This window comes from Lipotes vexillifer, unplaced genomic scaffold, assembly GCF_000442215.2.
Source record: "Lipotes vexillifer unplaced genomic scaffold, Lipotes_vexillifer_v1.1 scaffold373, whole genome shotgun sequence".
Classification (NCBI taxonomy): Eukaryota; Metazoa; Chordata; class Mammalia; order Artiodactyla; family Lipotidae; genus Lipotes; species Lipotes vexillifer.
The window spans coordinates 1,005,117-1,025,734 of record NW_006783733.1 but is presented as its reverse complement, the minus strand read 5'-3'; the positions used below and the strand labels follow the sequence as shown (position 1 = coordinate 1,025,734).

General features: G+C 31.4%; 1 protein-coding gene across 2 annotated transcripts in view; it reads left to right on the top strand.

Annotated features, from left to right (window-relative positions):
* Window positions 1–20,618, top strand: part of KLHL1 (kelch like family member 1) — a 379,107-nt gene that overhangs the window by 142,856 nt on the left and 215,633 nt on the right. Inside the window, exons 2-3 of one of the 2 annotated variants that reach the window (XM_007456372.1) lie at window positions 3,879–4,061; window positions 14,368–14,504. In XM_007456372.1, the coding sequence (XP_007456434.1) occupies window positions 3,879–4,061; window positions 14,368–14,504 (320 nt within the window). The remainder of the gene's footprint in view (window positions 1–3,878; window positions 4,062–14,367; window positions 14,505–20,618) is intronic. The other variant, XM_007456373.1, reaches the window with a different exon arrangement.

Sequence of the window (20,618 nt, the reverse complement as noted above, 5' to 3'; positions counted from 1 at the left end):
TAGGGAAAGTTATGTTTTGTTAGGCTAGACAAAGTTTAGTTCTCAGCAATTACTTATCGGCTTTAATTTACAGGGTTTAGCAGAAGCCTCACATGAGCAGCAAATGTGGAGGCTCTCAGGTCACATCTCAGTCATCCTGACATAGTTCTTTTCACAAGGTCATGAAAAATTTTTCTTCGTTTTACTGCTTTACATATCTGGGAAATCTTTAGTATCTTTAAATTCTGATGGGAAGAAGTCATATTGGACTTTTAAAACTGTCTTTATTAAAACTAGAAGCTTTATATTGTTGGATCACAATAAGGATAAAAGTTACAATGTCAGGGCTTCCCTGGTGGTGCAGTGGTTGAGAGTCCACCAGCTGATGCAGGGGACACATGTTCGTGCCCTGGTCTGGAAAGATCCCACATGCCACGGGAGCAGCTGGGCCCGTGAGCCATGGACACTGAGCCTGTGTGTCTGGAGCCTGTGCTCCACAATGGGCGAGGCCACAATGGTGAGAGGCCCGCATACCGCAAAAAAAAAAAAAAGTTACAATGTCAGACCGAAACATCTGAGAGACTCTCAGATTGGAAAGAGACTATAAAGTTTATTTAAGCTGAAGAAATAAAAGTTAGAAAATAACAGAAATAATCCAATGTCAGGTTCTTTCTTAATACTTATAGGAAACATTGTAAAGATATGATCTCTATTTCCTAAAATTTTAAGCATTTGTTAAAATAATAAGCCTAGATATATGATGGGTCTTAATTACACAATGAACTTTAACTTTAAAATCATATACATCCTGAAATACCTTTTTAGATCCTGAACAAAAGTTCAAGAGCAACAAACCCTACTCAATTCAGAGATCAGGAAATGATTTATAAGGAAACATGTAAGCACTGTGACAGTGACTTTATAAGGAGAAAATAGAGACAAACCAACATAACTATTACTCTGGCAGATTAACTAACTTTCAAGAGAAGTGATTCGTTTTCATATATAATATAGAGAAACAAAGCATGAGAAATTTTAGGAACAAAATCTAGGCATGAGCATGAACTCTAAAAAGAATTATTTTTGAGGGTAGTTTCCAGCTCTCTGTTCTTTTAAGACTTATCTTCAAATTATTTTCAAATTCTTCAGAAAAAGGCCATGTCTATGTCATAATCAAGATTTGTTAATGTACCTAGATTATGTAAAAGGAGACTACCTTGACAGCAATTAGCTTTATGACTTTGAATAAATCCTGTCAAATTCTATGCCCTGTTTCATTTTATGTCTATGGTCTCACCAAGCTCTAAAACTGAAAGTGAAAGATATTCTATTTTTCACTATTTGCTCTAATATTGCACCCATCATAACTTGAGTGACTTGAAAATAAAGTATACTAAATTTTTTCCCCAATAAAATTTCCCAAGCTACAAAATGCTTAATAAGGTATTTGGTTATTAATATTTTGCCTATGATTTTTATAAATATATTTAGGAGATACAATGGCCATTAATTTTCCTCCCTTGTAACATCCTTTTTAGGTTTTGTATCAATGTTATATTTGCCTCATTAAAAGAACTGGGGGAATGATCACTTTTTCTGTTCTCTGGTGGAAATCTTTTTATTTTCTTTTTAGTTTTTCATTGACTTTACTGTGGTGTGTAGTTTTCTTTGTTTTATCATGGGGTATGTAGTGAATCTTGAATCTGTGTCTTGATGTCTTTAACACATTTTCAAAAACTCTTGGCCATTATTTCTTCAGATGGCCTTTGCCCCATCATGTCTCTCCCCTGCTTTTTAGACTACAATTACATGAATCTTATAATTTCTTACCATGTTTCATTTGTTTTCCAAACTATTGGTTTTTATCTTTATATCTCAATATTTTAGTTTAAATGTTTTCTACTTATTTTTCAAATCACTATGTTCTTCATTTGCATTCAATCTACAAGTTCAGTGTGTTTACCAAAATCGCTAATTCAATTATTATATTTCCTTATTTATTTCCATTTTATCTTTATAGAGCCTAATATTCTGTGAAATCCTCCAGCTTGTCATATATATTAAAACATATTAATGACAATTATTTTTACATCTACTAAATAACCAACTGTGGATCCATCCAACTAAAGATATCTGAAGCACCTGGGAACATGTTTCTAATACCTGCTTTTCTCCCTATGTCTTCTTTCTTCATAGGCCTGTTATTTTTTTCTTTAATGTCAAGTATTTATATATATATATATATATATATAAATGAAATAATAGGGTCTGGGTGAGGTTAACTCTTTCTAAAGAGGGTTTATTTTGACTGCTGGCATTTACATTAGATCACTTTAATACAATTAGAGATCTCATTGATTTAAATCTAGGTTTCACCGTTTGTATTATCTTGTCTATTTCCACTTTCCCTGATCTCTAGGATATAGTTCTTCAGGGAGTTCAGTTGAAAGCCCATTTTTATACCACAGTCCCCTGTCTTTGCTGGTCCTTAAATTCAATTTTTTATCTTTCAAACTGTGTTTAACTTCTCAACCTCATCTAAACTATTTTCTGTTTGTCTAGCACATTTAGGAATAAGCAAATACCACTAGGAGAAAAATGGCACAAAATAGCGGCCTTACTTGAACTTTCCTTCTTTATGTCCCCTCATTTGCCCTCAAGTTCTGGCTGTATTTGAGGCCCATAATTCCAATATCCATTCCTCCCCCAAGCCCCATGGTACCACCAGAAGTTCTTCTTAGTTGCCACATTATTAGCTTCTGAGCTTCTCAGGCTATGCTGCTTACAGTTGGTAGAAATCTTGAGGAGGAAAGAAAAAGCTGTGTAGAATTTTGAGCTGACTTCCATGAGTTTAGCTTATTTCTGGGATCTCGTTCTTTCAGGTCCTGGCTGCCTTAGTAGCTATAAGTATATTCCAATAGTTATTTTGATATTATATGTAATTTTTGCTGGTGTTCTTGGTGAGGGATTTAGTCAGCAGTATGTTATTACACTGTAATTGGAAGCAAAATTCTCCATGTTACTTCTTAACTTGAAATAAGTCATTTATTTCATTATTATTGTTATGTACTTAATAAATTTTCATTTGTAAGTTGTTTTAAGGATTTATTCTCAGAGCACTTGATTGGGTCTGCTGAGCTTATCATGCATCTAAGTATATTGAGAGTCTTCTCCTTGATATGAAATATGGTATCTTAAAGTTTTCATTGTGAAACAGTCTATGATATTAATATATGTAGTAGTCAAACTTAAGTATCATGGACTTTGTGAAATCCTAAAGTTTTTTACATATATATACATATGTGTGTGTATATATATATATATATATATATGATTAAGTATATATTAATACTGAGCTAATACATTCTGTATGTTTTTGTTTAATCAGTTGGATATAGAATATGAAACAACTTACTTTCAAATTTTTGTCAATCTTTTTTACAAACCATGTTTTATAATTCCTCACGATGAAAATTGCCTACTTCTGTAAGGCAGCATTTACTACTATCTCACAAGAATAGTAATTTAGAATAGTATAATTAGATAGTCTACCTCAATGTCAAATTGATTAAATTAACATTTTATTAGTAATAAATTTTAGAATAGGCATGTTTGTAATTTACCATTTCTGCAATGTTTTTCAAGTTTACTAATTTACTATCTTAATAAATACAAATAGCCTATCTTTTAAATCTCTTTAGGATGAGAAAAAAGTTGCAATTCATTTACTGCTTCTTAGAACAAATCATTTAACACTGAATGCATTTTTCTGATATATTAATAATGATGAATATAAGAAGAGATGCATTGATTTTTCCTATAAAATTCTAAAATTCTGTATGTAGTTCTGGAAAATTGGTGGCACTTTCTAAATCTCTTTTTTTGGGTATGGTTTTCAGGCTCTCAGCAACTAGCCATTCTCTGACACCTCAAAGTGATGTGGACTCCAGTAGCTCTGAAGAATTCTATCAGGCTGTGCATCATGCTGAGCAAACCTTCAGAAAAATGGAAAGTTACTTGAAACAACAGCAACTCTGTGATGTTATCCTGATTGTTGGGAAACGAAAGATACCTGCACATAGGTATAGTAATCTGTCTTTATTGGAAATATGCATTCATATGTTTAGAGTGATTGTCTGTTATGTAGATTGCAAAATATTCTGCAACTAGAAAATTAAGAATCCACATTTCTAAAAAGCTTGGGTATTTTTCTTTTACTCTTGTTTATTTCCTTTTGTGGAGAGTTATAATGCCATTTTAAGTCATCTTTTTAAGAAGTAAAGCAAATATAAATAATTCAAAAATAAAAGTTCTAATAAGGGTTGAAAAATACTTCATTTTATTGATTCACAATCATACTAATTGGAAATCAATTTTAACTTAGGAGGATGTACCTAAAGTCTGAAATGAGATATGTTTTTCTGTCAAAACTGAAAGGAAGGCGGGTTATCTTGGGTATACATTATTTATTTCAAATAGGAAAGTCAACCTATTTCATAGTGGCATCTTTATTTTACATTGATTAACTTGTGACATACTAATATTATTCATAAGGCCCAATATATTTAAAGGCTAATACACTTTCAAACATCCCTTACATATTTATGATTGATAATTCTAAGTTACATGAACTAGACATCTGATTATTTTGTATCATATTGATATGATATCAGTTTACTTCTGAAACTTTATTAAACTTGGTGTTGATTTTTTATTCAACTTTTCTATTTATTTTTTGATATTCTAGGTAAGAAATTTTTAATTTAATTTTTTGATACTTATTATTTTAAATAGTTGAACATATGGGCAAAATACCTTAGACTACCTTGTTGTATGCCATTTAATTAATTGTATAACAAATATTTTCAATGTACCCATTTCCCCTATATTTTTTAAATTAAATTATATTATCTAGATAATATATATGCACCTAAATGCGGATTTAGAAAATAAGGATTCCAGAAAAATAAGGTTATATTTTTATTATGATAGCAATGTTAAAATGTGGACATTGATTTTGAAGTAATACACTAGAAATGCATAGGAAAGAACATTTGATATTAATTAACTCATGTAGGTCATATGGGTTTCAATCTGTCAGCTAACTATGGCAAAAATTCTAATGATATAGTATTTGCACTTATTTTTCAAGCACTTCTGTGAAATTGCATTATCATTAGCAAGAGAGCAATTACATTGTCATTATTATGGAGACATTCAATATTGTAATATATATGGCAAATATGCAACTTATTCTGAGCTATCATCTAAATAGCATCTAGATAAAAATTCTATTGTAAGAGATATTTTAATTTGAGAATGTAGCTAAGTTTATTTCATTTAAATTGCACATTAGTTAAATAATTATATTTTATTTAACTAATATATATATAATTATATATTTGTTTAAGGAAATAGAGGGACTCAACTCAAAAGTATGTTAAGGGCTTCCCTGGTGGCGCAGTGGTTGAGAGTCTGCCTGCTGATGCAGGGGACACGGGTTCATGCCCCAGTCTGGGAATATCCCACATGCCGTGGAGCAGCTGGGCCCATGAGCCATGGCTGCTGGGCCTGCACGTTGGGAGCCTGTGCTCTGCAACGGGAGAGGCCGCGGCAGTGAGAGGCCCGCGTACTACAACAAAAACAACAAAAAAAGTATGTTAACACATCAAGTGCTCATTAATTTTTTTTTAAAGAACAAAGCTTTATATAATTTGTATAATCTTATTTTATTGGCTTTATTGGTAATAACTTAGTATTTCCCATTTGAATTCCCCCATATTGATTATATTCTACATTGTTTATTACTCTTATCTAGATTGTTACTATTATTTTGTAAATAATGTATTTATTTATGCATTTCTTTTACAATAACCCATTTGACTAAGACATAAATTTGTTTCTTGGTTTAGATTACTCTAAAATACCTGAGCAATGTATTATTTATATACATATTATTCTAAACATTTAAGTATTTTGTATATTTAGCAGATATTAAATTAAATATCATCAATTAAATATTAATCATGTTTTTCTTAAGATGATAAGAAAAATTGTACTCTCTTCACTAAATTTATTTAACTAAGGATTAATATTTTCTTACCCGATGGTTTAAAACTTAAGTACTATCTTTTTAACAAGTAAATTACATACTTATGTTTCTAAGTTAAACATATCTTAACAAATATGTGAGAAAATATTTATGGGACACCTGAAAAAAGCAAGCACTGTTTTCAATAATTGGAAGTATGTTGCACCTCCTTATTTATACTTTTGCAAAATGAAATAACTGTAATTAATGCAAAATTAGATCTTTGCTTTAAACAAATAATCATCTTAGTAATAGTAACAAATGAATGGATTTTTATGTCATGCTGTTACATTTTGATTAACACAGTTGAGTATTGTCCTCAAAATATATATATGCAAAATATATATAATGTTGCAATCATTAGCAGTGAAAAATATGGAACTGTTAAAATAAGTTAAAATAATGAAAAAAGAAATAATTTGCATTAAGTTCTCCTGCTCTTCCAGTAAATACATTGCAAGCTAATGTCATAAACAGTCATTCATAAAGATCATGTATATTTATTTTCATATTAATTATATTGTCATTTGAAACTCTCAAATCAATTCCTATTTAATTTAACAGATTATGACCATTAAAGGGCTCTCCATAAAACCTTTAGTTTATGTGATGGCTATATTGTATATATATTTTTAACCTGATGTAGGTCACAACTATCAATTTATTTATGAAATGCCATTTCTGTATAGGTATCAAGTTATTATTAGGCATATTTTTAAGTAGGTTAATTCTGAAAGGCTAACAATACTTAAGATGACACATTAATACATTTTCATCATGAAAAATAATGAAACTTTTGATTTTATCTGTGTTTCAGGTTCTCAGAAAAATTCGAAAATAAATATAGACTTCTCATAAATGGCCTAGAATAACTGATTAGCAATAAGTGAACCAAAACACTTGAATGTGAAACCGTGAATACTAAATACAGGAATTTTGATAGGTAGGCTGCCTGTAATAAAGGATGTCAGATCCTGAAAATTAGACTGGCAAGGTCAATATTAATAATTTGGACAGTCAAATTTTCAATAGTAAAATATTAAGGAGTTTTCATGGCTTACTCTCTCATAATGCACAGATATATAATGAAACATGGTTAAGCTTTTGAAAGTTTTTTCTCCCTTTAGCCGTTATTAAGAGTAAGTGCAGTGGATAGAAATAAATGAGAAAATCTCAAATAGTACCATCCTCTGAGTTGGAAATAATGTTACTTATAATTTTATGTGCATAGAAACAGCGTAGAAGCATATACAACCTACAGTCAATGAAGTTTTTTTTTTCCTGGGGAGCAGGGTTGCTGGGCAGTATAAAAGAGGTGTTGTAATTATTTTTAATACATAAACATATAAAGTCTTTGAACTTCTTAGTATGAACATTTCGTGATCAAATAAATACTTAATGAAAATTAAAATGATATGTGATGGGGACAAAACACATTTTCTCTTTAGACCAAAATACTGGGCATTTCTGGAGGCATCATATTCTGTTTTAATTTTTGTGCATGTTTGACAATGAATTTAATTATTTCAAGAATACATTTATTATTTTAATGTTCTTTACTGAGCACAAGTATCAAGGAATAGGTGAGGCTAAAAGTGGGACTTGATGTATTTAGAAACATATTTAATAGAGTAAAAAGAAATTACTTTAGAAGTAACTTAGATGTTAATACTCAAGAATAGGCAAGTAGCAGTGTTTCTCTCTACTGGTGGAAAGCTTACTTATAGATATTCTTTGATGGGAGAGGAATAATTCATTTTTCCATTATATTAAATCCAACATCCACCTAAATCTCTCAGTCAGCTTTGTAGTTTATAATAGTTCTGTACAAGCTTCAGGAAAAAAAAAAAAAAATGTCCCAGTACCTGTTGTTTTCAGTAACTCCAGGCAACTCCCACAGCCCCAGACATCACCCATGGCACCAGGCTCCAGAAGGGCTCCTAATCTGCCCCTCACCCTCGATTACAAGGTGGTTCCTTGAACCTAGGCTTCTGGCTGGGCACAGCCAAGCCAACTACTAGAGACCCAGGCTTTGACCCATTCTAGTTTCAGGCCAGGCCCCATATCCCCACTTTCTCAGTTCACCCCAGTTCCAGACCTGCCCCTGTGGACCCAAAGTCTTGGTTGGTTCCCATGGATCAAGACTCTCTGCTTTCTCAACACCAGACTTGTTTTGTCAGAACAAACCCTCAGACTGACCCCCAAGTTCCCAGTTTACAGGCTGACTCTGGTGGTCTCTGCTCCAGGCTTACCCTAGTGCCAAGCCAGCCACAAGAATAATCTAATACTGTAACGTGGTTGTGTGTTAATAACTTTAATAAAGAGGTTAGAGGACAAAAGTGTTAAAAATAACAATAACTATAGTAATTTGTTAATGGATACACAGTATAGCAATAGGTATATTGTGACATCAAAACAAAATACTGGGAGGAGTGGGAGTAAAAGGTCAAAGTGTTCCTATGCAATTGAAATTGTTATCAGCATAAAATAGACTTATTTTTATAGGATGTTTTATGTAAGTCTCATGGTAACCACAAAAGAAAAAAAGAGGGGAATCAAAGCATAACACTATAGAAAATTAACTGCTCCCAAAGAAAGATAGCAAAACAGGAAGAAAGGAAAAAGGGACCTGCAAAACAGCCAGAAAACAATAAGTTGACATCACAAGTTCCTTACCTATCGCTAACTACTCTAAATGTAATTGGAATAAATTCTTCAATCAAAAGACATAGCATTGGCTGAACAGCTTAAAAAATAAGACCCAACTATATTCTGCATACAAGAGACTCACTTTGGCTTTAAGGACACACACCATATCAAAGTGGAGGGATGGAAAAAGTTATTCCATGCAAATGGAAACAAAAAGAGAGCAGGGATAACTGTAGTTATTTCAGAAAAAGTAGACTTTAAGTCAAAAATGGTAACAAGAGACAAACATGGTCATTATATAATATAAAACAATCAATTCATCAATAGGATATAACAATCATAAAAATATTGCTGTAATCATTTCACTATATATATGTATCAAATTCATGTTATGTGTTAATAATATCTCAATAAAACTGGGCTGGGGAGGAGAAAAGAGAATCTGAAATATTTTGCTTTGCTTTTTCCCCCATCAATTCAACATCATTTTAATATCCTCTTTATACCCACTATGAATATTCAGCAGACATGAAGCATCTTTCCTTGCATTAATTAAAATAAATGTTTATAAAACGTATTGTAGCATTGGTCTATGCTCTATTGGTGATGCAAGAGGATTATAAAGCATGATAATTTTCCTCATGAAGCTTCCAATTATCTTGAGGAGGAAAAAAGAACCCATAGGACAATTATGGAAATTATTATACTTGTAAGTAACTATAACTGAAATTTATAGTTTTGATTCCAAGTGTAAGAGATAATCAAACAAGGAAACAAATAACATACGACAGAGTATTATGAAAGTATTTTTAGAGAAATTGTATTTGAGTTCAACCTAGTGAAAAAGAACAAGTATACTATTTTAGATAGTAAGAATTGTATGGGAAAGAGAGAAATAAAGAATTTTTGGCTGTGAAAATTATAAGGTACTAGCTTAGTGAAAGTGGAGCAATTTGTATTGAAAATACTAAGAAATTAAGCCATAAAAATAGGACAAAACTGGTTATGATAGATAGTGGTTGAAATCCAGTAGAGAAGTTTGTATTTGAAATGATGTGTATAATTAAAAGTTCATGTAGGTTCTTGAAGAGAGGAGTAACATAATCAATTCAATAGTAATAATAAAAATAATAATAATAGTAATAATACTAGTTAACACTCACTATGTTGACTATGTGCCAAACCCTGTTTGAAGTGCTTTGTGTATACTGATCCATTTTGTCCTGAAAAGGGCTTTATATGATTAAAATTAAACTGGTTAACTTTATGTCAATATATTATTTCTTATGCTCTAGAAAAGATACATGTATGTGTGTGTGTATATATATATATATATATATATATATATATATATGGTTTATGATAGTTTACTTTCATATCATACAATGTTATATTCAGTTCTTTTGATAAAACTGATTATTTGACACTGATTTATCTAGTCAGTATGTAATAAATATTTAAAGATACCTGTATCAATTATTTTGTCAAACTTTAAGAATATAAAGAGTTAACATGTTTAGGTACTAACTGTCCATTTAAATGTGTAGCAAACAGGTAATTTTAAATATTACTAACATGTTACCACCCTAGGCATTAATAGTTAAAATCATGAATCCCATTCTTAAATTCATGAAGTATATACTCAGGGTTTTTTTTTTTTTTTTTTCAGTTAAAAAAGGATTGTCTCTCTTTGCTGAAGTTAACATTGAGTATGCCCTCTACTTATGTAGAAATAAAATATATAGCAGATAAAATTGCAAAATAAAATAGAAAAATATTGACTTGAAAATTATGAAATGCATGCCTTGTATTGACCTTTCCTCCTCTTCTTTGCCTTACATTTTTCTTAGAAAGAACATCCAAAGTGCATCCAAAGTTTACTATTAAGTTGTTTAGCTTACAGATGTAAGCCTCACACTATTTCTTTTAATGTGTCTCTGTTATTTGAACATTTCCTTAAATTCTGGAACAGAAGATGATCTAGGCTCATCTTATACTTCCTCAGGTCCAGATCTGTGGTCTGTTTTTTTTTCAAGGAACCTTTAATGTATATATTCATGTACATACATATGCATACACACAAAAAACACAAGTATTTCTATTTTAAAAATTATTATGAATCATAAACTTTTACTGATACTTCTAATTTGAATCCACTTTAAATAGAAAGAAGTTTCAGGATTAATTCAAACGACTGTTTAAAACACAACTCTTAACTACAGTTCAGTTTTTTTTGTTTTTTTTTTACAATTCTCTATGTATTTAGAATAAGAACATATTGTCAAGTATTTCACTCATTCATTTTAAAGCATATTTCCAACTAGGATTTTAAAGTATATAAAAATCTTCACTGTCATTGAAACAACAATAAATCATCAGAAAATTGAAATACTTACACTTTTTTAAAGCTATCAAATAGCTGTGGCATAAAAAATAAAATAACTAAAAACTAGAGTAATGCTCCCTTCTTAGCTTCTACTTTTTTTGGGGGGGTGGTGGTGGGCACAATATCCATTTCACAACTGAAATTTACAATACATGAGAGATAGGCAGGAGAGTGTAATCCATGGTCAAGAGAAAAATCAGTCAATGAAAACCAACATGGAAACAAGGTCGTTAAAGCAACTATGAAAAATAATTTAAAATATCTATAGAAAAAGATGAATATAATAAACAAAGCAAGGGAAAACTAAGAGAGATTTGGAAAAATTTAACTCACTAGAAATCATCTGCAATAAAACACAGAGTAAAAGAAAAATTGAGTATAAATTGCACTCACTCTACAACCTGTAAGGCACTCTCAATTATTGAAACACATATGTATTTAGAGTCCAAGAAAGAGTTAGAGAGTGAATTGGATGAAAAAATGAGGAATTATTTGCAGATAAATTTCTAATTTGATGAAAAAATCTATCCACCTCTCCAGGAAGCTCAGAAAATGGTAAGAAGAGTAAATACTAAGTAATCACCTTTATGTAACTTAAGGCATAATAGTCTAACTGCTAAAATCCTAAAATAAAGAGAATAAAATAAAATAATTAGAGATAAAGGACATAGTAAATCAGGGAAACAATTATAAGAATAAAAACTGATTTATATTAGAAACAATGGAGTCTTGACCATAATAGAATATTAGTTTTCTAGTTCCAAAAGAAAAAATTTATCTCAATCTAAAATCTCTATCAAGTGAAACTAACTTTATATTATCAATGTAGCTAAATAAAGACATTTTCAGGTAAATGAAAGCTGGGAGAGTTTATTGCCATCAGACCTGCACTACAAAAAATACTAAAGAGGTTTCTTCCTCTTGGAGGGTATTGATACTAGATTGATGCCTGCTTCTATAGAAATAAATAAAGAGCCTCATAAATGGTGAAGAAAGGGGTATGTATAAAATAATTTTTTACTTTCACGTGTATATTCTTCTTTAAAAAGATTCTTAACTGAGCAAGAAGGAGTAAAAGAAATTATGCTGCTGTAAGGTTCTTACAGTGTTCACAAAATAGGATAATTTTACTTGATGGTAGACTGTTACTAGTTAAAAATTAATGTTGTAATCTCTAGACAGAATTAGCAAGCTTCAGTGCAGGGGCCACATGTGGCATGCAGGTAGGTTTTGTAGGGACCATGAGTTAAAATTCCTTTTCACGTTTTCCATTGACTGAATTTTCTTAAAAGGAAAACGTGATAGAGAGGATATGTATGAACTTTAATACCTAGAATACTTAATATCTGTCTCTTTATAGGAAAAATTCTGGTACCTACTTAAGATCAACCACCTTAAAAATGCAAACATACATGTAAGAAAAAGAGGTAGTTAAAATATAAATGAATGAGATGAAATAAAGACAATAAACCCAAAAGAATAAATGGAGCAGGTAAAAAAATATATAAATGAGTAGAATGTTAGAATTAAACCTAAACATAATTTTATTAACAATAAACATTTAAAAATTTCAGAACATGGATCAAATGGGCTAATTCTTGAGAAATGTGAATTGTAAAAATTGATGAAGAAAAAGTATATAAACAAGCCTTTTGGCTTATTCAAAAATTGAAATTGGATTGATATGTCACCTTTTCCCAAAATAGCCCAACTAAGATTTTCTTCAAGTAAGCTCTAGAACATCTTTAAGGAAAAATTATTTGCTTTCTTCTGTAAGTTGTTATACAAAATTATAAAGAGTTTAAGATGCCAGCTCATTTTATGAGGCGAGTATAATCTTGATTAAAGAGGCAACTAAGAAAATACAAGAAAAGAAAATAGCATGTTCATTTCTCTTATGATTTAAATAGAAAAATACTAAAGATAATTTTGATTCAGAAGAAAGGCATTTTATGAATTTTAGCATCCACATGTTTTAATCTGTTTAGCAAAGCTAAAAGTTAAAGAGGTCTTCCTGACTTGGTAAAGCTTATACACCAATACTTTCAGCAAGCATACTGCTGAAAGGAGACCCTAGATGTGACTCGTTTAAGGTAGAGAATAACACAAATTTTCTCCCCTGGCACAGCTGCCATTTAACATAACACTGAGGTCCTGGATGAAGTTTAAAGAAAAGCAAAAAAAAAAAAAGGAGTTATAGAGAATGAACAGGAAGTGGTCAAAATAGGATTGTTTGCAGATGATATAATAATCTACCTAGAGGACAAAGCAGTTGAATAAAAAGGACTAGTAAGATAATTCAGTACCTGTGCCAGAAAAAAGATGGATCCATGAAAGTTCCAGCTAATGAATTCTAAACCAACAAAAATCAACAAGTAAGAATTTTTTAGAATTTTTTAAAAAAGTTACTGTACATAATATCAACAAACTCTAAAGTAAATAAGAATCAAAAAAGAATACACAAGACAATTTTAGAAAAAAAAGTTAAAATTTGAATAAAAAGCAGACAAGATATTCTGAGTATGTGGAGAGATATTTTATATTTTTGTATTGGATGACTTTATATAATAAATATACCAACTATTCCCAATTAAATCAGAAATTCAGTGTATTTTTAATTAAAATTCCACGTAATTTATTTGAAGAGCTTACTTTAAATTTTATATGAAGAATAAAACTCTGCTAATAATTAAATAAAAAAAATAAAAAGGGAGGATTTGTTTAATTGGTAATAGGCTATTTAGAATCATAGTATTACAAAAGTATTGTATTGGCACAAGAATAGGCAAATAAGCAAAAAGAAAAAAAAGCAACAGATCACTGCACATTCAGGACTCAAATTTGCAATATAGTTGGCTCTGTTAATTCACTGGGACAAATCAAATTCTTTAGTAGTTTCATGAAATATGGATGAGTATGTAGAGAGAAACAAAATTGGAATCCTATCCAAAAGGATGAAAGACCTAGATGTGAAAGAAAAAAAATGTATTAAAAATTATAGAAGGAAATGTAAGACAATGCTCTGTGACAAACCGTTGGAGCAGAATTTCCTAAATCAGATTTTAAAAGTGCAATTCATAAGGTGATAAACAGATAGATGGATAGAGGATACATATACACATAATGAATGATAGATAGATAGGCAGTTAGATAGATAGATGATAGATAGATAGACAGATAGATAGATAGATAGAGTCCTCTGCACTGCATTCTTGTTGACACTTACATTCGTGGCCTAAATTAGATCCTGTGACTCTTTCAGGCTTGTTCTGAGCTCAGTCTCCGACTATTTTGCTGCCATGTTTACAAGTGATGTTTGCGAAGCCAAGCAAGAGGAGATCAAGATGGAAGGCATAGACCCAAATGCTCTCTGGGACCTTGTCCAATTTGCATATACAGGTACAGTAAAAGAATTATAGCTTCATGTTAATGTCTTGTGAATGTTAGAATTTGAACACAGGTTTTAAAGCTTAAAAAAAAAAAACTGTTGAGCATGTATCTTTCATTTTTTTAGTTGAGAAAAATCAGACTACCTTTTCATTTGTCACTGAAATCATCAATGTACATATGTATACATATGCTCTACACTCTTCCACAAAGAATTTAAACTGGTTTATAATAATAGTCAGTGGAATGAGCTTGGGAGAGGAGAAGAGAGGTTATTGATTATTAACTATGAATTTGTTTATGGTCAAACTTAGAACATTAAGAAAAAAAATTTTAATTTTCTTCCTTTTAGAAAATGATGGGTTCAAATAACTATTTTTTTTTCTTGTATTGTGTTTATTTCAATATTAAGTCCTTCACAAAATGGACTTGGCAAACTTAGTTAAAAAGGAAAATGAAGATAACTAGAGTTGTGAAAATGGCTATTTTGGAAGCTTTTTCTCCTGATCTACTATGCTTTTTTTTTCTATTGGCCTTTGCACCATATTAGCTAAAATTAACACAAAGAAGCACAAAGAATTTTGCCAATTTAGCAAACATTTGTTGAATGTTGCTCAATGTGCAAGTATTAGCTGTATCTCTGGAGAATAAACTAGTGAATAAACCATGTCTGCCCTCCAGAAGCTCACAGTCCAAGTGGAGAAAACAATTAGACAAGGGATAAATATGATAGAATACGAAATGTTAAGAGGGAGTTAGAGGGCATAAAACCTGATATTCAGAGCATTATTATGGCTCACATTCATTTAAAACATTTTAATAACTTTCCAGATTAATAAGAGAAGGGGACATATTATACTAAAATCTTGTGACAGAAGCAAAGGCAAATAGTATGGATTGAAGTAATATTTTTTAGAAGTGGCATTTAGTTCATTTTGCATGAAATGAGGAAAGAAAGAGAAGCTAGAGCCTGATTACCAAAGTAGCAGGACCCTAATTTAAGGAGCTGTGTTTTTGCAGCATTTCTGGTTACAGGGAAACGAGAGATGGCATTGTGAAGATCAGCCACTAGAACCAAAATTTGTTGAACTAGTGGGAATCTGTCCTCTTGGAGGATTTAGCTTCTCACAGAGAAGAGTTTGCTACACTAATGTTACACTTAGTAAATGAAACCTCTTTGGAAAGAAAAATGCACATGTAATGGAAAGACTTAGACATTTTCCAGCCTCAGTAATTTTAAAATTATAGTTTGTCAAAGCAAATATTCCATGGACAAAGTTAAACAGGTAAGCAAGTTTTTCTTCAAGTCTGTTGCAATATGGGAGAGAAACCAGAACTCAGTCTTTACCTGATAGTGCTGAAACAAAGGTGGTGGGGCAGGATTTTTAAGTGCTGGGGTAAAAGAGAGAACACAGGCCATTGCTGATTGGCTTTACCTAAAGGAAAAGTAAACTTTCTCCTATCTTTTTGAAAGAAGGTAGTTTTACCAATTGAAGCAAAGTGCCCACTCAAATTATGTTCCCAACCACCCCCCCCAAAAAAAAACCCTGAGAGATAGGAGTGCTATTTCCCTTGAGGTTGGCATTTCAAAGAGATGGCTTCCAGGTCCTTGATGAAAACATTCCTGGGTTGTAAAACTGACAAGAGGCCAGTTTTTTTTTTTTTTAAATTTAAAATAATTTACATCTCAAAGAGGTAGAGATTTATAATTACAAGTTTTCTAAAGTAAATGCTCTAAGAAAAGGGAGATCAAAGGCCTATAGTCAGGAAGTAGACTGTCTAAATTTTAGCAAAACTGAGGGGACTTTAAGACCACCTTGTTCAATTTCAATTTGCATGCAACCTGAAATAATAGTATAAAAGATCATTGGCTTCCCAGGCAAGAGGTAGAAAACAAAACCACATTACTGTTTCTTGGAAAGAGAAGAATCACAAAGGTAACACTTTAGGAATCCTTCTAGCAACATAAAAGCATAGATCCAACACTTACAGACTCCATGGCCTGGCAGCCTTGCATTTCTCAAGTGCAAAACTAGGTCAAAAGACACTTATCATCGTGTAGCAAAAAGTTGGAAGGTGCTTCAAAGCTCCCTGCTGAATGTAATGACCCAGATTTTTCTCTGCTTTGTAGAGGGCAGACCAGATACAAAGCTGCTGTTAAGTTACCACTGCCACTCTGGTCTTTGCTCCCATAACCATTCCTCCCTGGTAGTTGATAAATTTCCAATTGTTAGTTTATAGAAATGTGCTTGATGAGCAAATCATTTACATCATAATATGGGGGGGCTAGCCACAATATAAAGTATGTACCTTATCTTTTGCTATATGCAATGTAAGAAATTATAACAATAGAAGAGATCAAGTGAACAATGGTATAGCAAGGGAAAAATAGGAAGTATCTCTATGTGTCTATTTAGCTCACCTGCTAGCTGATCTCTAAGCTTTCCTTTGTAAAAGCTAAAAATAAATGCATCACAGAAAAGGGGAAAGAATGAATGAACAGTGAGCTCCTTAAAGGGTCATCCAATTGGGAATATTTTCTTGAATTCTGAAGTTTGAGAGGCTTTGGAGAAACTAAGGAGGCTTAACTATGTCAAGAATTGACAGTTAACTACTAGCTGTAGAAGTACTGCACCCAGTAGAGATGGGTAAGAGACTTTGAAATGATTTAAACAGATAAAATTTTCCATGAGATCTGGAAAGTCTTTTACGCTTGAAAGAATCATATATAGCTAATTTTTATCTCAGAAATTAAAGAAAATAATGAATGGATAAAGTACCTTGGAATAACTTGCTAACAGAGGTAAGCTTCCATGATTATAGAGTTTAATAATCTTTGATTTGAAGAAAGAGGAAGCATTCTTTAAAGAATTCATAAGGTAAAATTTTTACATGTAAGATGTGGGAGACATTCTCTCTATTTCTTTTTCTTTTTTCCTACTCAATCAAATTAGAATGAGAAAGGATGGGACCAGGGGCCTCGCAGAGTTTCAATAAGAACCAAAGCAAATATTTAGAGATTTTTTTTTTTTTTCTGGTAATTGGGAAGAATGACCTGGGTAAAAAGGGGTGACTGCTGGGTAATAGCTCAAACAAAATTAGAATTTTTTCTAAAGGAAAATATATATAATAATAAACAGGTTAATACTAGTAACATGTAAGGTAGAATAAAGAAAACCAAAAAGGTCTTTGTGTTGACAACATAAAGAAAACATTCTTGACAGTATGGAGGGTAAAGATACAATTATAAAAATGAAGATTAATTATTAAAGTATCAAAACTACTTAAAATAAAAGGTACTATAAGGTCAATTTTTTCACACACTATAATAGCTCAGGAATGAAAAGGAAATGAACATTTCTGCTGGTGTTAGAAAGAATTGTATGTCTAACAGGAGAGTTCATATCACTTGTCTAAATTCTTGATTAACTTTAATTTCTACTTTTTAAAACTTTCCATTGGGCTTTCTTTATAGTTTACTTATTAGGAAATCTGAGTGAGATCTTAGTCATGTATATGAACAAAGGACAATTTAGCAACTGTGTATGTTATAAAATAGTGTCCTTTTACCATTGGTGTCTTAAATTTAAAGTTTGAATACTTAGTTTTAATCCAGAGAATATGTAATTATAAGATAGTATATCAGTTTTTCAAAATCAAACCATAATTTAATTAAAAAATATGTGAGCACTTGTTTGGGGTCACACTAGGTATTACAAAATAAAATATAAATTGAAACATTAAAATGACATAAACCTTTAAACAAATTTGGTAATGAATAGACTTACTGGAGTGAAATGGTTCTTTACTTTTGTTTTCAAAACTGGTAAGATCTATGTATCAGTATCCACTTAATGGCATTCTCAGCTGTATAGAGTCAAACGTACTTAAAAAGAGCGTTTTAAACATTTTCCTACATGCAACGGTGTTTCAATTCTGTAATTGTACTCATCTAGAATAAAGATCTGGGGTATCATTTGTTTAATCTACAATAAACCCTGTGGATTGGGATAATGAAGTCAAGGTTGTTCTGGAATTATTCTACAGAACATCTTCAGAAGGATGGAATCAGAGAAGAAAAGAAAAAATATGTTTACATTTTCTCGTCATTCAACTTCCAAATTACTTAAAAAGTTAGAGATATAGAGAACTTTAGAAATTCTATCCTGAGCATTATAAATGTTACAAATGAACACTTTTCTATGGCTAAGTATGTGACACAAAGCAGAGGCACCAAAACTACTTTTTATTGAGAATTACATATTTGCTATCTCAGATAAGCATTGACAAAATCATCATAGCATAAATCAGAACTTTGTTGGTCTCCTTTGAATTAATATGAAGGGACAGATTTTTTTTCAATGCTTAAGAGACTCTGAAGTTCTTGATGCAACCCATTCAGTGAGCTAAAGTAACCTGAAAAAGATCAGTAGTAAGATCTACTACTATTACTAAAGTAATCTATTACTAGAGTAAAATGTCAGAGCACAAATTGAATGGTATTATCTCTACTGAATCAATGTCCTTTTGTAGAGTGTTAGTTACAATGGAGTTCCTTGGAGTGGCTTATGACTATCTTGCCCTCATAACACTTTGGGTAGCTTAAATCGACTCCCCTATTGTTAGGCTCACTGCAGGTCTGAGTCATACTTCCTCCCAGTCTAGTGCTTCTAGTGGTTCTCTGCAGGAGCTAGTGATACCTGACAACCTCAGCACATGAAGGCCTGATAGTTCTTGCTGCGTGATTACACTGAATGCCTCTCAAGTTTTACTGCATGCCCACTTATGTGCTGGGCCCTATGATGGGCTCTGGAAGACAATATGCTGAATTACACACATTCTCTGCCTTCAAGGGACTTTCCAATATAGGGTTTCAAATAATTAATTTTTGCTATCTTCTTTTGGTATAAACATCCTTTTAGATATACACAGCCTAGTGTTTCCTCATTAGAGAATGTTGTAAAGCCAATTTTGAAGGCTACTATATTGATTGTGTGAATATCAATTCTAGCCAAAAATTGATGATCACATTGTGAAAATGAAACAGGAAGTTTAATATATTTGAAAAGGATGCTCTGGGATTCACTGTATTTTAAAGTTGCTTCAGGCTGATAGAAATTTCCTTCCAGTTTATCTCTTACATAGTCTCTATTATCCTGATATACTTGAAAATACACTGTGTTCATTGATGCATAAGGAAATAGAGTTTGAACAAAGATGGAAGATGGGATTGCAGGGTTAGTAGCAAACTGTCAGATCCTATAGAGAACTGATAAGGACAAGGTTTAAATAAAGGAAGCTGTCCATCTAGCAGTGGTATTAAAAAGAGGGGTAGAAAATTAAACTGCCAAGTGGCAAAAAAATCATACTGAAGAGTTAACATCTTTAAAAAAAAAAAAAAGGTTTATGAGCCACTGAAGTAAATTAAAGTCTTACTACATGCTAAGGAATGGTAAAATACTTTCTACTTACTGCCAAACATTTGAACAAAATAAATACACACACATGTGGAGCTGAGATATTTAATGTTCTCCTTTAATATTGAAAATTATACATCAATATGTTCTGCCTGGACTGAATACTCTAAATTCCCTCATAATTTTTATTGTAATTAAAAGTAAATTATTGTTTTACTTTTATTACTGGTTTAATTCAAGTGGCATGAATATGCAAGCACATTAGCAGAATATTAGTTTTAAACTTAGGGCTTTTACTAGATGAGAAAATTCGGTTCTCCATTTAAGAAATTGAGCCTTTAAAGATTGGTTTTACATATTACTGCTACCAAATAATTAAAAATATTGACAATAATTTTCACAGGATGTTGAAATAACCTATATTAATGAACAAGAAAAAATAAAAATAATAAAACAAAATAAAATAAATCAGTTGTATATTGCCATTATTTTACCAGGGAAACTTGTGTGTGTGTGTGTGTGTATGTGTATGCACGTGTATGTGTGTGTGTGTTTGTGTGCATGCACAACACTGAACAATATAAAATTAATTGAGGGAACATTATTTTGTAAAATAATTTACAATGATGTATATTTTGTGAATATTGTGTAATTTTTGTTATTATTGAACTGCAGTTTTGCTTTTTGCTATGGGATTCCATAGACAGAC